Source organism: Globicephala melas, chromosome 20 (assembly GCF_963455315.2).
Source record: "Globicephala melas chromosome 20, mGloMel1.2, whole genome shotgun sequence".
Lineage (NCBI taxonomy): Eukaryota > Metazoa > Chordata > Mammalia > Artiodactyla > Delphinidae > Globicephala > Globicephala melas.
In genome coordinates this window covers 17701310-17718434 of record NC_083333.1, presented here as the reverse complement: position 1 = coordinate 17718434, position 17125 = coordinate 17701310, and the positions used below count along the sequence as shown (strand labels likewise).

General features: G+C 44.6%; 1 protein-coding gene across 1 annotated transcript in view; it reads left to right on the top strand.

The window, feature by feature from the left end:
* The window catches only part of LOC115856175 (F-box/WD repeat-containing protein 10), a 59534-nt gene extending 43395 nt beyond the window's left edge, over window positions 1-16139 (top strand). The window contains exons 16-21 of the mRNA XM_030862324.3: window positions 1097-1245; window positions 2234-2376; window positions 9997-10155; window positions 11813-12075; window positions 12807-12956; window positions 15265-16139. Of these exons, the coding sequence (XP_030718184.3) occupies window positions 1097-1245; window positions 2234-2376; window positions 9997-10155; window positions 11813-12075; window positions 12807-12956; window positions 15265-16088 (1688 nt within the window). The 3' untranslated portion in view covers window positions 16089-16139. The remainder of the gene's footprint in view (window positions 1-1096; window positions 1246-2233; window positions 2377-9996; window positions 10156-11812; window positions 12076-12806; window positions 12957-15264) is intronic.
* The last annotated feature ends 986 nt before the right edge of the window (window positions 16140-17125 follow it).

Below are 17125 nucleotides of genomic sequence, written 5' to 3'. Positions count from 1 at the left end.
CCACACTTTAAAAATTCTTTAAGTCAGGACACCTTACCAATAACTCCTTTAATTCATCTTTCAATTTTCCCACTCCTCATTTGATAAAAGGGCCAATATATATTTAAAAACAAGTGTAGAGAAGTGTATTCACATAGTTCTGGTTAGTGGTTAGGAGCGTGGCCTGTGGACCCAGACGCCCTGGGTTTGAATCGCAGCTCAATCTGCTCACCGCCTGTGTGACCTTGAGCAGGTTACAGAACCTCTCTGGGCCTCAGTTTCCCCACCCGTACAGTGAGGCATAGTAATCGCTCTGCCTTGTGAAGATGAGTTAATGCCTGTCAGGCACTTTGAGTGGCGTCTGGCTCACAGCCAGCGCAGCGTGGATGCCAGCTATGGTTACTCTCCGGGCCTAGCGTACGCGTTCTGTTACGCGAGGAGGAAGGTTCTTCGGGGGCTTTAACGCCCTCACCCCCCTGAAATCGTGGTGCCTGCTTTCAGCCTCTTCCTTTAAGCTCGGCTCTCCCACCCACCCAGGGACACAGACCCACCCAACACTTACAGTGTGGGGTACAGTGGCTCTGACGCCGTCTGTGTAGCAGCAGCAGTAGACCTGCCCTGAGCTGTGACAGTCTCGCAAAAGTAAAATCAATCCAAAAGTCAGATTCAGAACTATTTTAAAATGTAAATGAGGAAAAACAGCTTTCTTTCCTTTGGGGGATAGAAGGTGGGGGTCAGGAGGACAGCATCCGGGAGGAACGAGGACATGAACATCTGCCACGATTTTCCTGAAATCCACTCCATAGGAAGCATTTTTCAGGCTTATTAGAGCTGAGGAGGCTTATCAGAGATGAGCTGTCCACCTCTCGGACCCCGAGGCTAAGTTCCAGGGTCAGAGCCAAGGTCCATGCGCTGCTGGCTCTCCTAAGGGCTGTGTTCAGGGAGCGCTGGGTTGCAGGTACATGGAGTGTGGGTCAGCCTCTGGAGCTGCCGGGCCAGGTGAAGCCTTGCAGGGTCTGACACAATGGGCTCGGCTGGTCTTAGCTTCTGCGATGGGGTGTGGAGCTCCACTGCCACCCTCTCCGTGCACCTACCCCTCTCTCTCCCTCCCTTTCAGAGTGGGATATAGAGACAGGAAAGTGCCTGAAGACCTTTAAACACAAAAACCCCATCCTGGCCACCAGGATCAATGACACGTACATCGTGAGCAGCTGTGAGAAAGGGCTGGTCAAAGTGTGGCACGTCATCACAGCCCAGCTGGTAAAGGTGAGGGGTGGGGACGGGGGGGTCGGGGCACTGGGGGTGAGGGGCTGGAGGACACTGGCAGTCCCCCTCCAGGTAGCTCCCCAGACTGCCCTGGAGCAGTTGAGTGGCAGTCACCTAAAGAGGGTGGTCCTGAAAAGGGGGAGGGGAAGGCCCCCCAAGAATGGGCCATTTTGAGCCAGTAGAAGGTCAAGGCCCGCGTGAGCCGCCTCGTCATGGGTGGGTGGCGGCGGCGGAGGCTGCATTCTGACTCCGCATGGTACGTGGGCTCAGGGTCTTTTAACAGCAGCACGAGTAAAGTGACTTCTCCTCTTCTGGAACATTCCAGCCTGATTCTGGTGTGGGGTATAGGAATGAACAAAGCCACAACTGTTTTCCTCCTTCCTCTCAGGAGAAGAGAACATTGGCTGTCTAGAAAGTGATTGTTCACACACAAAAAGTGTTCTCGCTGGATTGGAAGCCCCCTGGCCCTGGTGGGCGGTGGGGAGATGTCATTTGTGCCGGGACACAGGATCACGGTGAGAAACACTGACCTGGCTGGCAGGCTCTTGCCACCAGTGGTGTCGTCACTGTGGTCTGCCCAGCAGTTGCAGGCACAGAGAAGCCCAGCTGCCTCCGGGTCCTGGCAAGGAGCTGGGGACGGAACACCTGAGCCTTGCCCTTCTGGCAGCAGAGGAAGGTAAATCGTGGCCCTCTCTGGCACTCTAGGAAGGTGGGGCCTGCCCCGCCGCAGACCCGCCGGGAGCAAGGCCTCGCCCTGCTCACCTTCCTCCTTAACTCGGGAGAGAGCTCCGGAGAGCGGGGGGCATGGAGTCCGCTGGCTTCATCAGAGCAAAGGCGCGGTCAGCTCAGATAAATGCTAAGTGGTGGTGGCCACGGATTGGTGGAGCGTGGCTTTGGGATTCATCTCGAGAAGCCTCCAGCTCTGGCCTTTGAGGAGTCACAGTCTGAGTTGAAGACGGACTGAAAACAGAGGCATCTTTTCTTGCAGACACTCAATGGCCATGAGGGAGCTGTGAAGTGTCTGTGCTTCGACCAGTGGCATCTCCTGTCGGGAAGCGCTGACGGCCTGGTGATGGCCTGGAGCATGGTGGGAAAGTACGAGCGGTGCCTCATGGCCTTCAAGCATCCAAAGTAGGTGCCAAGGAAACCGGGACCCAGCTCCTGCCCCGCTGTTTCCTGCCAGAGCCCAGACTTCGCTCTTCGGCAGATCGGTCCCCTCTGCTGACCACCTGTTGCCTCTGCTCCTCGTCCGTCTCTGCTCCCTCTTCTTCTGCGTGTCGTCCACTACGACCACCCCCTCTCCTGTCCTCCCTTATTTCTCTTAAGAAATAATACTAAATGTGGATTTTGAGAGGTTATTGGAACTTTACACTTACGGCACATGGGATAAATTTGTATCTGTTACCTACCAAACTTAGGAATATTGGCAGAACTGTCCCCCAAATAATGCCAGCCCCACTAAGCTTAAAATCTTGGAATTACGTGTTCACAAAAGCATCAAATTATCCAAGTGCCAAAGGTTTAAAAATAACCAAGGGCTTAAAGAAGGAGCTCCCTTAAAGCCTGCGGGCTTGATTCTATTCCAGGACAGCAAATGGATTTCATTGTACACTTCCAATCCCAGTTTAGTGATGGTGGCTGCTTGGAGCCAGTTAAGAAGTACTCTGAGGTCACATCTAAGCTTATTTGAAAGGGGATTGTGATCAGTTAATGGTTCTGCCACGGTCATGGGTTTTACAGGCTGCTCTATGCCCCTTCTGTACTGCATGAATAATGCTTCTTCCCCTGAGTGCATTATAAGAAATACCAGGAAACTAAGTGCTGTCCCAATCGATTGAAAGAGTAAATGGGCCTTCCAGGAGGATCTATCACGGGATAGTTATTTAGTGAAATATGGCCCTATATTTCCTTGTACCCTCACAGGAACCTCTTGAACAGGCAGACTGGCTTTGTGGGCGGTGGAGGGGGATATGGGCGTTTATGTGTATGTTCTCTCTCTGGCGTGTATGACTGCATTGTTGACAGGTGGGTGTCAGGAAAGGCCAGTGTTCAGTGATTTACCCAACCCTTGGGTGATTATCAGTAAGCTTCTCAGCATATCATCTGGACTGTCAAAACTTGACCTCAAGGAGGGACTCAAACTTTGTGATGTCACCTGAAAATTGTAACCCTGCGTTTTTAAAACCTTCCAAGCATGATTCAGTAAGATTTAGTTTACTTATTGGAAAATAATTGTTCCCAGCAAACTCAGCAGTATGTTCAACATTTCATCAATCTATGAGCCTCCCACTCTTCCTCAGCTATGAGACCTTCTTAGACCATTCCCACTTCCGTCGAATGACAGCCCAACATACCATTCACATTGGCTCTTGATGCCTTGCACAGTTACAGCAAATCCATAGACAGTTATAGCACACCTGGAGGACATTGTCAATGTTCTCATTTTTAGGGCCCTTTCTCCCACTCATCTGTAGTAGTGCTGTGTATATGTAAGTGCTTAATAAGTATTTCCAACTGATTGATAATGAGGACTAATTTGACAGATTGCCTTCCTGGAGGGTTCTAATGATGCACTGATACCCATCTTTAGAATATGACATGGATGAAAAAACATATATTTGCTCTCTGTCCTTCATGGAAGAAGGACCAGAGAAAGAGGGCTCCTTTCTGTTCTCTTGGTCCAACATTTTTTTTTAATCCAAAATTAAGATTCTGTATACAGTGTAGGAGAGAATGGTTATGAGGAATGAAATTAGAGGATGCAAAGTAGGGCTGACAAAAATGATGATCCTTAGAAAAGCTTCTGTACCCTGGAGTGTCTTTTTTTTTAAAAACCCTTATTCTTTAATGTCTTTTCCATAGCTAGTATTGTACCAATATATTTTTTTGCAATTTTAAAATTAAGATATAATTCACATTACATAAAACTTACCATTTTGTAGCATACAATTCAGTGGTTTTTAGTATATCCATAATGTTGTGCAACCATTACCACTATCTAATTACAGAATATTTCCATTAGTCAGTAGTAATGTCCTCTGTTTCATTTCTGATTTTAGTAATTTGACTTTTATTTCTTATTTTATTGGTCAGTCTAAGCAAAGATTTGACAATTTCTAGCTAAAGGTTTGTTGATCTTTTCAAAGAACAAACTTTTCATTTTATTAATTTTCTCTATTGTTTTTCAATTCTCTTTTCATTGATTTCTGCTCTATATTTTCCTTCCTTCTGCTTGCTTTGGGTTTAGTTTGACCCTTTTTTTTAGTTTCTTAAGGTGAAAGGTTAGGTTATTGATTGGAGAAATGTGAGTATTTACTGCTATAAATTTCCCTCTGAACACTGCTATAGGCTGCATCCCATAAGTTTTGATATGTCGTGTTTTTATTTTAATTTATCTCAAAGTATTTTCTAATTTCCTTTCTAAATTCTTCTTTCCCCCAGTGGTTATTTAAGAGCATGTTGTTTAATTTCCATACATATTTATGAATTCCCCAAATTTCCTTCTGTTACTCATTTCTAATTTAATTTCATTGCAGTTGGAGAACATACTTTATATAATTTCCATCTTTCAAAATTTACTGACACATTTTATGGCCTAATGTATGGTCCACCCTGGAGAATGCTTCATGTGCACTGGTATGAATGTGTATGCTGTTGTTGGTGGAATGCTCAGTGTATGTGTGTTAGGTCTACATATAGTTTATAATGTTGTTTATGGCTTGTGTTTTCTTGCTGATTTTCTGTTCTTTCCATTTTTTAAAGTGTTGCATTGAAGTCTCCATCTACGATTATTGAGTTTTCTATTTCTCCCTTTAATTCTGTGAGTTTTGCATAGCATATTTTGGGGCTCTTAGGTGAAGATGCATTTATAATTGTTATATCTGCTTGGTAAGTTCACCCTTTTATCATTATATAATGTTCTTTTTTGGTCTCATTAGCAATTTTGTCTAAAAGTCTATTTTGTATGATATTAGTGTAGCTACTCTGGAGCTTCTTTGGTATGGAGTATCTTTTTCCATTCTTTCACCTTTATTTGTGTCTTTGAATCTACAATTGAGTCTCTTGTAGACAGCATATCGTTGGATCATGTTTTTAATCCTTTTTCCAATGTCTGCCTTTTAATTGAAGAGTTAGCCCATTTACATTAAGTATAGAATGGACTTAACTATACCATTTTGCTATTTTCTATATAATCTTTTGTATTTTTTTGTTTCTCAAGTCTTCTATTATGGTCTTTTTGGATATTAAGTGAATATTTGGATATTTTCTAGTGTGCCATTTTAATTCCCTTGTCATTTTTTTTCTTCTATATTTTTGAATTATTTTCTTAGTCGTTGCCCAGGGGATTACAATGAATGTCTTCATTTATCTAGTTCACATTAATATCAACTTAATTTCAATAGTATACAAAAACTGCTCCTATACAACTCCTTTCCCCCCTCTTTTATACTCTTTTTGTAAACAAATTAAATCTTTATATCCTATGTGTCCATTATCATAGACTTATAATTATTGTTTTATGCAGTTGTCTTTTAAATGAGATGAAAAAAAGAGTTATAAATTAAAAAATACATTTATGCTCTGTTTTAGATTTTCCTAGGTAGTTGTATTGATAGTTACCTTTACTGATGCTCTTTATTTCTTCATGTGGATTTGAATTACTGTCTAGTGTCCTTTCAGTTCAACCTGAAGGACTCCATGTACCATTTCTTATTAGGTAGGTCTGCTAGTGATGAACTTTCAGTTTTTGTTTATTTCGGAATTTCTTAATTTCTCCATTTTTAAATTTTTTTTAAATTAATTAATTTGTTTATTTATGGCTGTGTTGGGTCTTCGTTTCTGTGCGAAGGCTTTCTCTAGTTGCAGCGAGCGGGGTCCACTCTTCATCGCGGTGCGCGGGCCTCTCACTATCGCGGCCTCTCCTGTTGCGGAGCACAGGCTCCAGATGCGCAGGCTCAGTAATTGTGGCTCACGGGACTAGTTGTTCCGCGGCATGTGGGACCTTCCCAGACCAGGGCTCGAACCTGTGTCCCCTGCCTTGGCAGGCAGATTCTCAACCACTGCGCCACCAGGGAAGCCCAATTTCTCCATTTTTGAGAATGGTTTTGATGGATATAGAATACTGGGTTTACAGTTATTTTTTTTACCCTTTCAGCACTTTGAGTAGGTCATTCTATAGCCTTCTAGCTTCTGATGAGAAGTCAGTTATTAATGTTATTGAGGATCCTTTTTATGTTATGAGCTGCCCTTCTCTTACTGCTTACAGTTTGATTATAATATGTCTAGGTGTGGATCTTTTTGAGTCTATCCTAGTTAGAGTTGAGGTTCTGGAATGTGTAGATTAATGTTTTTCATCATGTTTGGAAAGTTTTGGGCCATTATTCAAATATTCTTTCTGCTCCTTTCTCTCCTCTTTTTCTGGGAATCCTGTTATGCTTATGTTGATGTTTGATGATGTCACACAGACTTTGGAGGTTCTGTTCATTTTTCTTCATTCTCCTTTCTTTCTGTTCTTTAGACTATATAGTCTCAATTGACCTCTCTTCAAATGCTTTCCTTCTTCTGCCTGCTTGAATCTTCTGTTCAGCCCCTCTAGTGAATTTTCATTTCAGTTAGTATAGTTCTTCAACTCCAGAATTTCTGTTTGGATTCTTTTATAATTTCTAATTCTTTATTGATATTCTTTATTTGGTGAGACACCATTCTTATACTTGCCTTTAGTTTTGTGGGCATGGTTTTCCTTAGCTCTTTGAACACATTTAAAATAGATGATTTAAAGTCTTTGTCTAGAAAGTGCAACCATTGGGCTTCCTTATGCACAGTTTTTATCAATTACTTTTTTCCCTGTTTATGGGCCATATCCTCTAGTGTCTTTTTACACTTTACAACTTTTTTGCTGAAAGCTGTACATTCTGAATATTTTAATATGACAACTCGGGAAATCAAATTCTCCCCCATGCCCCGGGTTTCTTTCTTTCTTTTTATTTTTCTAGTTGTTTGTTGTAGTTTTTATTGTTTGTTTGTTTAGTGAGTCTGTATTCTTTGTCTTGTTTGGCCACTGAAGTCTCTTTTATTACCTTGGTGGTGTGCTCATGACTGGAAAGAGATTTATTGGAACACCTGGAAACAAAATACCCCCCATTCTTTGCCAAGGGGCTCTGTGTGCCTGTTGAGGGAAGCCTTCAACACTCAGCCGGACAGTTTACAACTCTGCCTTAGCCCTCATTTCCTGCTTGTGCAGACCATCAAGGTCATTCAAGAGTGAGAGCTTAGGGCTTTTTCAAGTCTCCCCCAAGCATGTGCACAGCCCTGGGCGTGTATGTGGCCAGATAGAGTCCCAGAAATACATCTGAGCTTTTCACAGCCCTTACAGACATTTCATTCCTCAGTTTTTCCTCCAAAGCTTCTTGGTTAGTGTATTGTTTGCCCCAGCAGATATCTATTGCCTTAGGCAACCATGACTAAAATATTTGCCTATGTTTTAGACAAAACATTCCCCCCACCCCTGCCCTCCCCAGGTAGTAGTTTTAGCACTGGATAAGTTCCTGGTAAGATGAAATAATGACAAGTTTTTTGAGCCAGTCTCCCAGGAAGCCACCAGACAGGTCAGATAATTCATTGTGAATGAGATCTGTTCTGTTTCCTCCAGTACCAGGAATGCGGGCTGTTATTGACATTTTCATGGCTGCCACTGGGCTGGGGAGTTGGGATTGGACTAGGGTAAGTTAACATGCCACAAAGACCACTGTTCCTACTGAGACTAAGATCATTTTCTTGTCTAAGTGCTCCCTGGGTTGCTGCAAGCCTTTGGTTATTTTCCAGAGTTCCAAATAGTTGATTCTGACAGTTTTTGCCAGTTTCTTCGTTGCTTTTATGGAAGGATGGAATTTTGGAATTCCTTCCTCCACCATTTTCACTGACATCACCCTCTGCAGTCTCTTTTGATAAAAGAGGAACAAAGAAGGAGACAAATAACTTATTTTTAGAACAGAGATAAACCTGAAAGGAGACTGGGTTATGCCAGGACCATGAAAACCGCTCTTGTGTCAGGTATGGGCTAAGTTTTTAAAATACCTTGATTGATTTAATCCTGACAGCAATCCTCTGAGGCAGTTCCCCCTTTTCATGGAATAGAAAACTGAAAACTGAGAGGTTAAGTTATTTTCTCAAGGTTATATAGTCAATAAAAGGTAGGATCAGGTTTTGATCCCAGGTTTTCTGATCCCAAAGCCTGTGCTTTTAATCACCAGGCTATAATGGTATAGGTTGAACCACCAAATGTCACAGGAACCCATGAGAAGTGTAGGCTTAGCTCAGCAAGATCCAAAGAGATACACAAAGAGGCAACCCTTCTATCACGAGGCATCTCTCCTAGTGCTGGATTCCCCCACAGGTGGACCGAGGTGCATCAATATAGTTGTTGTATTTCCATCTTAAGAAAAAACTGGAACTTTGTTGGACTTTCTTATACTTATTTTATACCTTAGATTGATCTATCTATCTATCTATCCATCCATTCATCATGTGAGGTGGGATTCAAACCACATTGGCGTCTTTGCTGCTTTTTGAGTATCTCCTGTCTTTCAAGGTCTTTGCTATTTCTGTTTTGTTAGTTGTTGGGGCCTTGAAAAGTCTTAATATTGGCTCTGGGATCCGACCAAGGCCAAATGGTGTGGGGTGGATGTCATTCTTTTAACGTATTGTAGCAACAATCATACACTGAAACGTGAGTCAACATTCACTTTTCTAACAAGTATTTATTGAGGGCCTGCTATGGGGCTAGGCACTGTGCTGGGTGTGCAAAGATGGATAAGATGTGGACTGTGCCCAAGAGGTTCTGACAATATACCCGAAGTTTGTGTATGTGAGTGGAATGAGAGGAGAATGAAGGTAAGGGATGGTTTTATGGAGAAGGTAGCACATGAGCGAGGCCATGGATGGACTTGGATGGGTAGAGATGGCAGGGATCAGTGGATCTGCTTTACATATAAGATCTAAGAAATTGGTGGCACTGGTGGCCTCAAGGTCCATTTTTCAGTAGCATTAACAGCAATGGGGTAATTACACTTCTCAGAATTGAATACTCCAACTTACCTGGAGCCCAAGTTGGAGCCAGCTGTTGTAGGGAGAATTTTGTTGGAGGCATCTACCTAAGTCTTCTCCTGATCCCCTCTCTTTTCCTGCTGGTTGTCACAAAAGGGAGCTCAAAAATCTCACCCCTGGGTACAATTTTCCTTAAGGATGCTTCACTGAAAGAATTAAAGCCACTAATTTAAGAACCAAAAGAAACTGCTCAAATACCAGGTTTTTGCTTCTTATAAAGGTGATCATCTTCCCTTGTTTTTTCTTTCTTTCTTTATATAACAATGCTACTTTTAGAAAGATTCAAAACGTTAAATACTTCTCAGCATGAGAAGTATTAGCTAGGAATCAAATTGTAAGAGAGAAGCATGGTCATCTCTGTATCAGATCAAAAAAAAAAAAAAAGAATCTGTGACTTAAGCTTTTTTGTTTTGCCACCTTGTGACACTGTGACCAAATTGCAGGAAAAATAACACAATAGGGTGGGAGATTCCATCTGTGTCTTGAGGGTTAATGGTTTACATCCAGAATCATAAAATGATGGCAAACATCGTTTCAAGGACAGTCACGACCCCTGCCTCCCAACAGTACCTGAAATGCCCCAACTCCAGACACACCCACACAGTTTGCCAGAAGGTGGGTACTGCCCATTGCTCTGTTCCCTTCCAGGGAGGTTCTCCACGTGGCCCTTCTCTTCCTCCGGGTCATCAGTGCCTGTGCAGATGGCAAGATCCGCATTTACAATTTCCTAAATGGGAACTGTCTGAAGGTGATGAAAGCCAATGGCAGAGGTTATCCTGTGCTGTCCTTCTTTATTCAGGGCAACAGGTGGGTGGTAGGTCAGAGCCCTGAGCATTTCTGTTTGGATGATGATTTTTCCTCCTATGGGACACCGGCCCCGGATTTGCTGGCAGCAGGAGAGAGTGGGCCGTGCTCCCCTCCAGTCTTGGCTGCAGTAATAGGCTCATGGGGGACTCATGGGACTTCACACAGAACTTAGCAATCAGCGACCACACTACTCTTCATTCGTTCTGGGTGTCTGATCCAGTCACGCAATGGGCTCAATACAGCTCTGCCGTGGGGACCGAGGTTCTGCCAGCCTGCAGCCCCTGATCCCACGTCCAGCCTGAGAGCTTCCCAGCTCTCTGTGTCTCGCTTCTGATGCAGAGTGACGTGCAGGAGGGCGGGAGTGGCATTGGCAGGCGGCCCAGTGTCCAGTGGGGCAGAACTGAGCAGATGAGTTTACAGAAAGCAGAACCATGACGACACTAATTGTATATAATACTGTGTCGTTAGACGCTAGGTTCAGGGTGATATTATGTGAAAATACCCAACTAGACTTAACTTTTAAATTCTATCACAGCCTCACTTAAGACATCACTTAATCGCTTCGAACCACATTGCCTTCCTCCTAATGATTAGTCCTCCTTGCTTAAAGCAGGGGGGTGCTAGTATACTAAGGCTCAATAAATTAATGGTTTTCAGTTACGAAGTCAGAAGGCTATAAAAAAAGGTCACCTTTGACCTTTTCTTAATCATGACATCCGAAGAGAGACGTCAGCTTGAGCAAAAATATGTCTGAAAGAGATTCGTAGTTGGAACGATTCCCCAAGTTCCCTTCCAGTGCTTCCAACCGTAACGAGTCACTTTTAGGGAGAGTTTACGCTAACAGTGACAGTCTTAAAATGGCAGGCTTTTGGCGCAGAAAGGAGCCCACACATAGCATTTACATTTCTTGTTTATGGTTATGGGAGACCTAGGAGCAGAGGTGGGGGAGGGAAAGCAATGCCCTGTAACCGCTGTGAACCCCAGGAACAGTGGGTGGGTAGCAGGCGATGGTGGGGACCCCGGGGTTAGAACCCTTTTTTTCTCTAGTGGCATGAGAGTGGGGATTAGGGAAGACAGAAATCCTCCTGCTTTACAAAGTACAAATGTTCTGTCTGAACGTAGAGCGTGCACAGACACCCAGAGCGATGGCTTGAAGGGGGTGGGGCTGGAGGGTCAGCGAGGGTTTGAAGGCCTCCCCCATTAGAGTTTTGCCCATCCCATCACGGCAGTAGAGCCATGGCATTTGGATGCTGTGCTTAAGAAAAAAGGAGTGAACTTGAAGACATCTGTGTGCAGAGTAGCTAAGCCTTCTGACTCGGGCACCCCAGGTTCTTGGCACTCACTCCAGGAATGGAAATTCATTAAAAAAATATTGTAATCCGAGAAGCGAAGTAATCAGGACGTGTGTGCCTTGTTCACATCTAATTTCTAAAGAAAACGGCTACAGAGCTAACGACCCCTGCTGCACAGCCTGCCACCTTTCTCCGCCCGTAGACCTTGCAACAACCTACACCACCCTGTCTGTGCGGTCATTTCCCGGGCACTGATCCCTTGGCCTCAGGATCGGATGGGACAGTAGTCCAAATGCATATTTGGAAGCCGGGCAGTGGCAGCCTCCACACTCCTTTTGTGGGCAACCCTGTTGCTTTGGTTCCAGGATGGTGATCAACACAGAGAGCAACATCCTCATGTTCCAGTTCGAGAATATCAAGTGGCAGTACTCCCTGGAACGGGCCAAACAAAAGAAGAAGGACAAAGAGGATGACAGGGAAGAAAACGGCCTCGCAGAAGTTCTCTCCAAGTCGAGCACTCAGATTCACAGCCCTCAGGAATCCATACCTAGCAAACACACGGCCCAGGAGTCCCTGTTCAGCAAATCTCACAGGTCCCCAGTTCTGAGGGCATCCAGGTTACCTACAGGTAAGAACCGAATCCCAGGCAGCCCCAGTGGTACCCAGGGGAGCAGGTGAGGGGCTTCCAGGACCAGTTTCTCTGTGGAATATTTTGGTCAATGGTTTCTTGATGATATAAATCCCAACCTGTATGTCATTCTCTTTGATGTGACAATTTGTTAGCCAGCTCAAGGGGATCTCCTGATTTTCAAGGCCTAAGTTTTCAGACTTATTAGAATCTTTCTGCAGTAGATGACACTAGCCCTTCATACTTGCCATTAAAACAAAAACCAGACAACCAGCATCCTCCCCCTTGCCCCTGATCCAAGCATATAGTACATGACTATTTCCTTAGGACACAGACAAGATATACTCTACTGCAGGAAAACGTCCTCTGCGGAACATATTCTCTGTAGACCTCTGACTGATAACATGCGTACCTGGAAAATCCTAGATCAATAGATCACCTCCAAGAGTATTACACCACAAACGGTCAGTTAGGACAGAGGACCGAGAATTTCAGATGATGCATAAAGCTTGATAATCAGTAGGAAACGGGGGTAGGAGGGGGGCGTCAGGAGGTGATCTAGATGGACCTTCGGCTCCAGGTGATTGCCTAGTTTCATGGGACAACAGGAAGCAACAAACAGTAAAGTGATCATTTGGGTGAAAATCAGTTGAATTATCAGCTACGCCCCCAGTATTCATACCAAATTGAATCACATAATTACTACAGTTTCCTCCTCAACCTTAATTTAGGAGTGTTAACGGAGGCACCTCGAAGTCAAGGAAAGCCAAAGTCACCCCGAAGAGATGGCAGGAAGAGACCGACTTCTAGGGAAGCAAATGGCACGGGCACCGAGCAAGAGAGTTTGGGAGCAGAACCCCTCGCCGGAGATAAGAAGAGCGGTGATCCTTTATTCTGAATTCATGTGGCAAGAGTCAATCTCTCTCTCTCTCTCTCTCTCTCTCTCTCTCTTTGTTCAGTCTGAGTTTTCAGCAGGTTGATCAATCAGTTTGCTTGCATTCTGAACGGATAAAATGCCCAGCTTCTCCTAAGAGTGGTGGGTTTTCCCTAATCGTCCCCTTACTGACTTGAGGCCACACAGAGCGAGTGCCTTTCTCAAGAGCTGAGCCTCTGGTTTTGGACTCACAGTCAGCCTCCTTACTTCTTGGACTGTTGTGTCATCAATCTGAGTAATGGGCACAGCGGAAGGGAGAAGAGGCAGTGGGGCTGATTGCAGAGGCATTTTAGGGGGTTTCACGGGGGAGGAGCTGGATTGGGGGGTGCTCTACATGTGAGATAAGGGGGTCAGGGAGATAGGCGGGGAGGGGCTTTGGAGAAGAGTTACCATGAATCAGGTGTCCCTTTGTTGTTTTTGAGAGACTCTGATAAAGATTTAAAAGGCCTTTCAAATATTTTTGGCTAATATAATAGTGTTTCTTTGAATCAGACTCCCTGCAGAGACTAGCTTCAAGGTGAGGGTAAAACAATTGAGTTTTGTGAGGTCTGTAATAACAATGGGCATCCTTGCATATACCTGTCTCTGTGTACCTGTATAGCTATACCTGCGGGGTAAAGTCCTAGGCGTGGCATCGCTGAGCCACGAGGATGATTGCATTTTAAAAGCTAGAAGGAGATCGCCATAGTTGTCTTTAAAAACTGCTGTGTCACTTTTCACTCCCACCAGCAATGCATGAGAGCTCCCACTGCTCCCAAGCCAACACTGGGTGTCCACCGTCATTTTGCTCGTATGATAAGTAAAGATGCTCTTTGCGTTTCTTTAAGGTTGATCACTCACAGACTAAGTAACTAAGTAGGTGATGACAAAGCCATACTATGACAAAGGCATTTTATACAACAGCTAAAAATGGATGACGAGCCCCATTTTTCTTTTTTTTTGCGGTACGCGGGCCTCTCACAGTTGTGGCCTCTCCCGCTGCGGAGCACAGGCTCCGGACGCGCAGGCTCAGCGGCCGTGGCTCACGGGCCCAGCCGCTCCGCGGCACGTGGGATCTTCCCGGACCGGGGCACGAACCCGCGTCCCCTGCATCGGCAGGCGGACTCTCAACCACTGTGCCACCAGGGAAGCCCATGGAGCCCCATTTTTGACTTGGAAAGAGATCCATAATATATTATTATATGAAAAAAAGACAAGTTACTGAACAATGAGCCCATCACAATTCCTTTTAATAGAAGGAGAATAACTGTGTTTTGTCTCTCTCTCACACACACAGAGTAGTGTATTCTGGAATTGGACGAAGCACGGGGAAGACTTTGACATCTTAATTTCACTTAGATAAGACCTACTTGGTCAAGGAAAATTATACCCTGTTATAAAATTGTGAAATCAATACGCTGTTGCATTTTCTTTGCTAGTTTTATTGGTGCAGTTTGAGGTGCAGATTCTACTTGCTAGGTCAGACTAGACAAATGCCTTCTCCTTTTCATGGTTCAGCTATGCCTTTTGTAAAAGGAGGATAATGTTTTCAGTGTGTCTGTGAGGTATTGCAGGGATTCAAAAGCCCAAATGAGAGACATGGTAAATTTGCTCACCTGTGAAGACATCGTTGCTAACTCAAGGGCCTTAGGCATCTTGGAGGCCTTGACCCTAAAGTAGCGTTCCAGAATGAATCTCTTGTCCTTGTCAGTGGCTTTTGGACCTACGAAATGTTCAAAACATTTAGGGAACTCCTGTTCAGAAACTGCCTTTTGGCCATTGGATAGTTTCAGTTTTGCAGGGGTGGCATGTTTTTTGAAGGCAGTTTTGATTTTGAGAAACATCCAAAGATCATTTGGAGTCAATTTTGATGAATAAAGTGGAAATCAAGCTTTGCCATCCAGGTTTTATTTAAAAATATAGGTGTGTTACGGAAACTCTGTAAGGCTATAAATGGGGTGTGAAGGTCCTTCCCACAGGGAAGTTTCAGGAACTTGTGGAGCACAGGCATTACATATGTTCCTTCCAAAATATGCATATCTAGAGGTTCATACACACTTGTACACAAGTACTAGCATATTTGTTAAAAACGTGTGTTAAATATTTTGTAATTTCTCGTCTCATAGAGGATTTTTGCTCACATGATGGCAGCACGTCCATTGGGTAACAAAGACCATAGTCTGAATAGCAGTTGGAATGGATTTAACTTTCATACGTAAGTACTTAATGGTTTTCATGGAACACTGGTTTGTTTTTCTTTTCTTTTTTTTAAAAAGCAGATGATGTGGAGAAAATACCAAAACAAGGACAACTGGGAACTTTGGGAGACTTGATCAATTGCTCAAAGAAGAAGTCCTGGTGCATCCCTATGTCACCTGACCAGTTCCTCCTGACTGTGAATGCCCTGCAGAAAGCCCATAATTCTGGGGAGTTTGCCTATCCCCGGAGGCCCCAAACCCAGGTCATCGATGCCTGGGGACCTTCCATTTCATACCCAAGGAAGGTCCTGAGTTTGAAGGGACGATCGGTCCAACATGCGGTCGATCGGTTGAGATTGAGCAACCCTCCCATAGACGTGAAACAAACCAGTATTCCTCTTGAAATCCAGAAGCTTCAGCTTAACCTGAAGAACTCTGTGCACAGCCCCAGAGTCCAGTCTGCCATCCCCCAGCCGGTGCTTATCTGCCCCAGGTTCTCTGGCAGCTTAAAGGCTGAAGACCCGCCAACCAGTTCAACTGATGGGGCAGTGCGCAGCTTCAGCCCCTTAACCAGCACACAGGTCATCCAACCAAACCGCGTGCTGGCTCCGCCGATGGGCACGACGGCCCAGGCTGCCAAGAGAGATTGGCCCCGCTTCTACACGGCCCTCGACCCCTTCAGAGTGAACACAGAGTTCATGCTGCTGACTGTGAAGGAGGAGAAAGAGTACGAGGAGGCCAAGATGAAGGAGTTTCAGGCCATAAAGCCGGCTGGAGGGGTTGATCCGGAAAAAGCCAGCAGAGCTGCCTGGGTCAGGAAGATCAAAGGCCTGCCCATTGATAATTTCATGAAGCAAGGAAAAACAGCAGCCCCTGAACTTGGGCAAAACGTATTTATCTGAACCAGCCTTGGGAAGTTACAGCGTTTTATAATAAACAAAAAACCAAGTGGATGTTGGTGTTCGGCCTCTTTTTGTTTGTTTTCAACTGTTCCCTGGCAGTTAACATGGGGACTCTAATTATTTTCCTATAAACCAAAGAACTGATATTTATCAAAGTAAGAAAACAGAGAGAGGCTGGGGGTGATTGGCATCTGTAGTACCACTGAAAACCATTCAGTGAGAGGCATGGAAGCCCTGTTTCACTGATGGGAGATGTTGGAAGTTTAATACCACTCATGGCTACCAATTTAGGGCTATCGTTTCTTCTAGCAAATGAACTGATGGGATTATATCAGAATAATGCACTGGAGTTCCCTGGTATTTTCGTATGGAAGCCTGATGAAGCTCAATGAGTTCAATTAAGAATCTAAAAGGAGAAGCCCTCAAATTGCATTTTTCCTCCTCAGGGCTAACTCCTATGGAAGAGAATTAGGCACATTCATCCTTTCTACGTTAATATCATGTGTGTTGAGGTTGCTACTTAAGCCTGCTGAGGTTGGTGTCAGGGGCCAGGCAGGTGATTTAGATGTGAGCAGCCCAGCATAGGGGCTGTGGCCCATCAAAGAGCTCAAGCCCCATGTGAAGGGGGTAGCTCCTACTCAGTAGCTCAGCATGGCGTAGGATGGAAACCCTTGAAGCAGAATGCAGAACAAAACAACAAAACACCAACCCCACAAAACTCCACAACTCACACACTGAGTGGGCCACCAAAACCCTGGCATGGGTAGGCCAGATGCACAGGCCACCTGTTCCCAGCCTTCGCTTTCACCTCCAGGTGCAGGAATACCATCATTTGTCAAGCTTTCTCTCCCTGGAGAATTTTTTCTCCATTCTTAGGAAATCAGGTTTAAAGTAGCACTGGCAAATAGCCATGTAAAAATTGTGATTTGAATGGAAAGAATCCCTTCAATTAAGGAAACGTGCTTCTACACATTATTCCATGAGCCTTCCAACAGCAGTTTGACAGCACGCTGGGCAGATAGGATATTGTTATAATC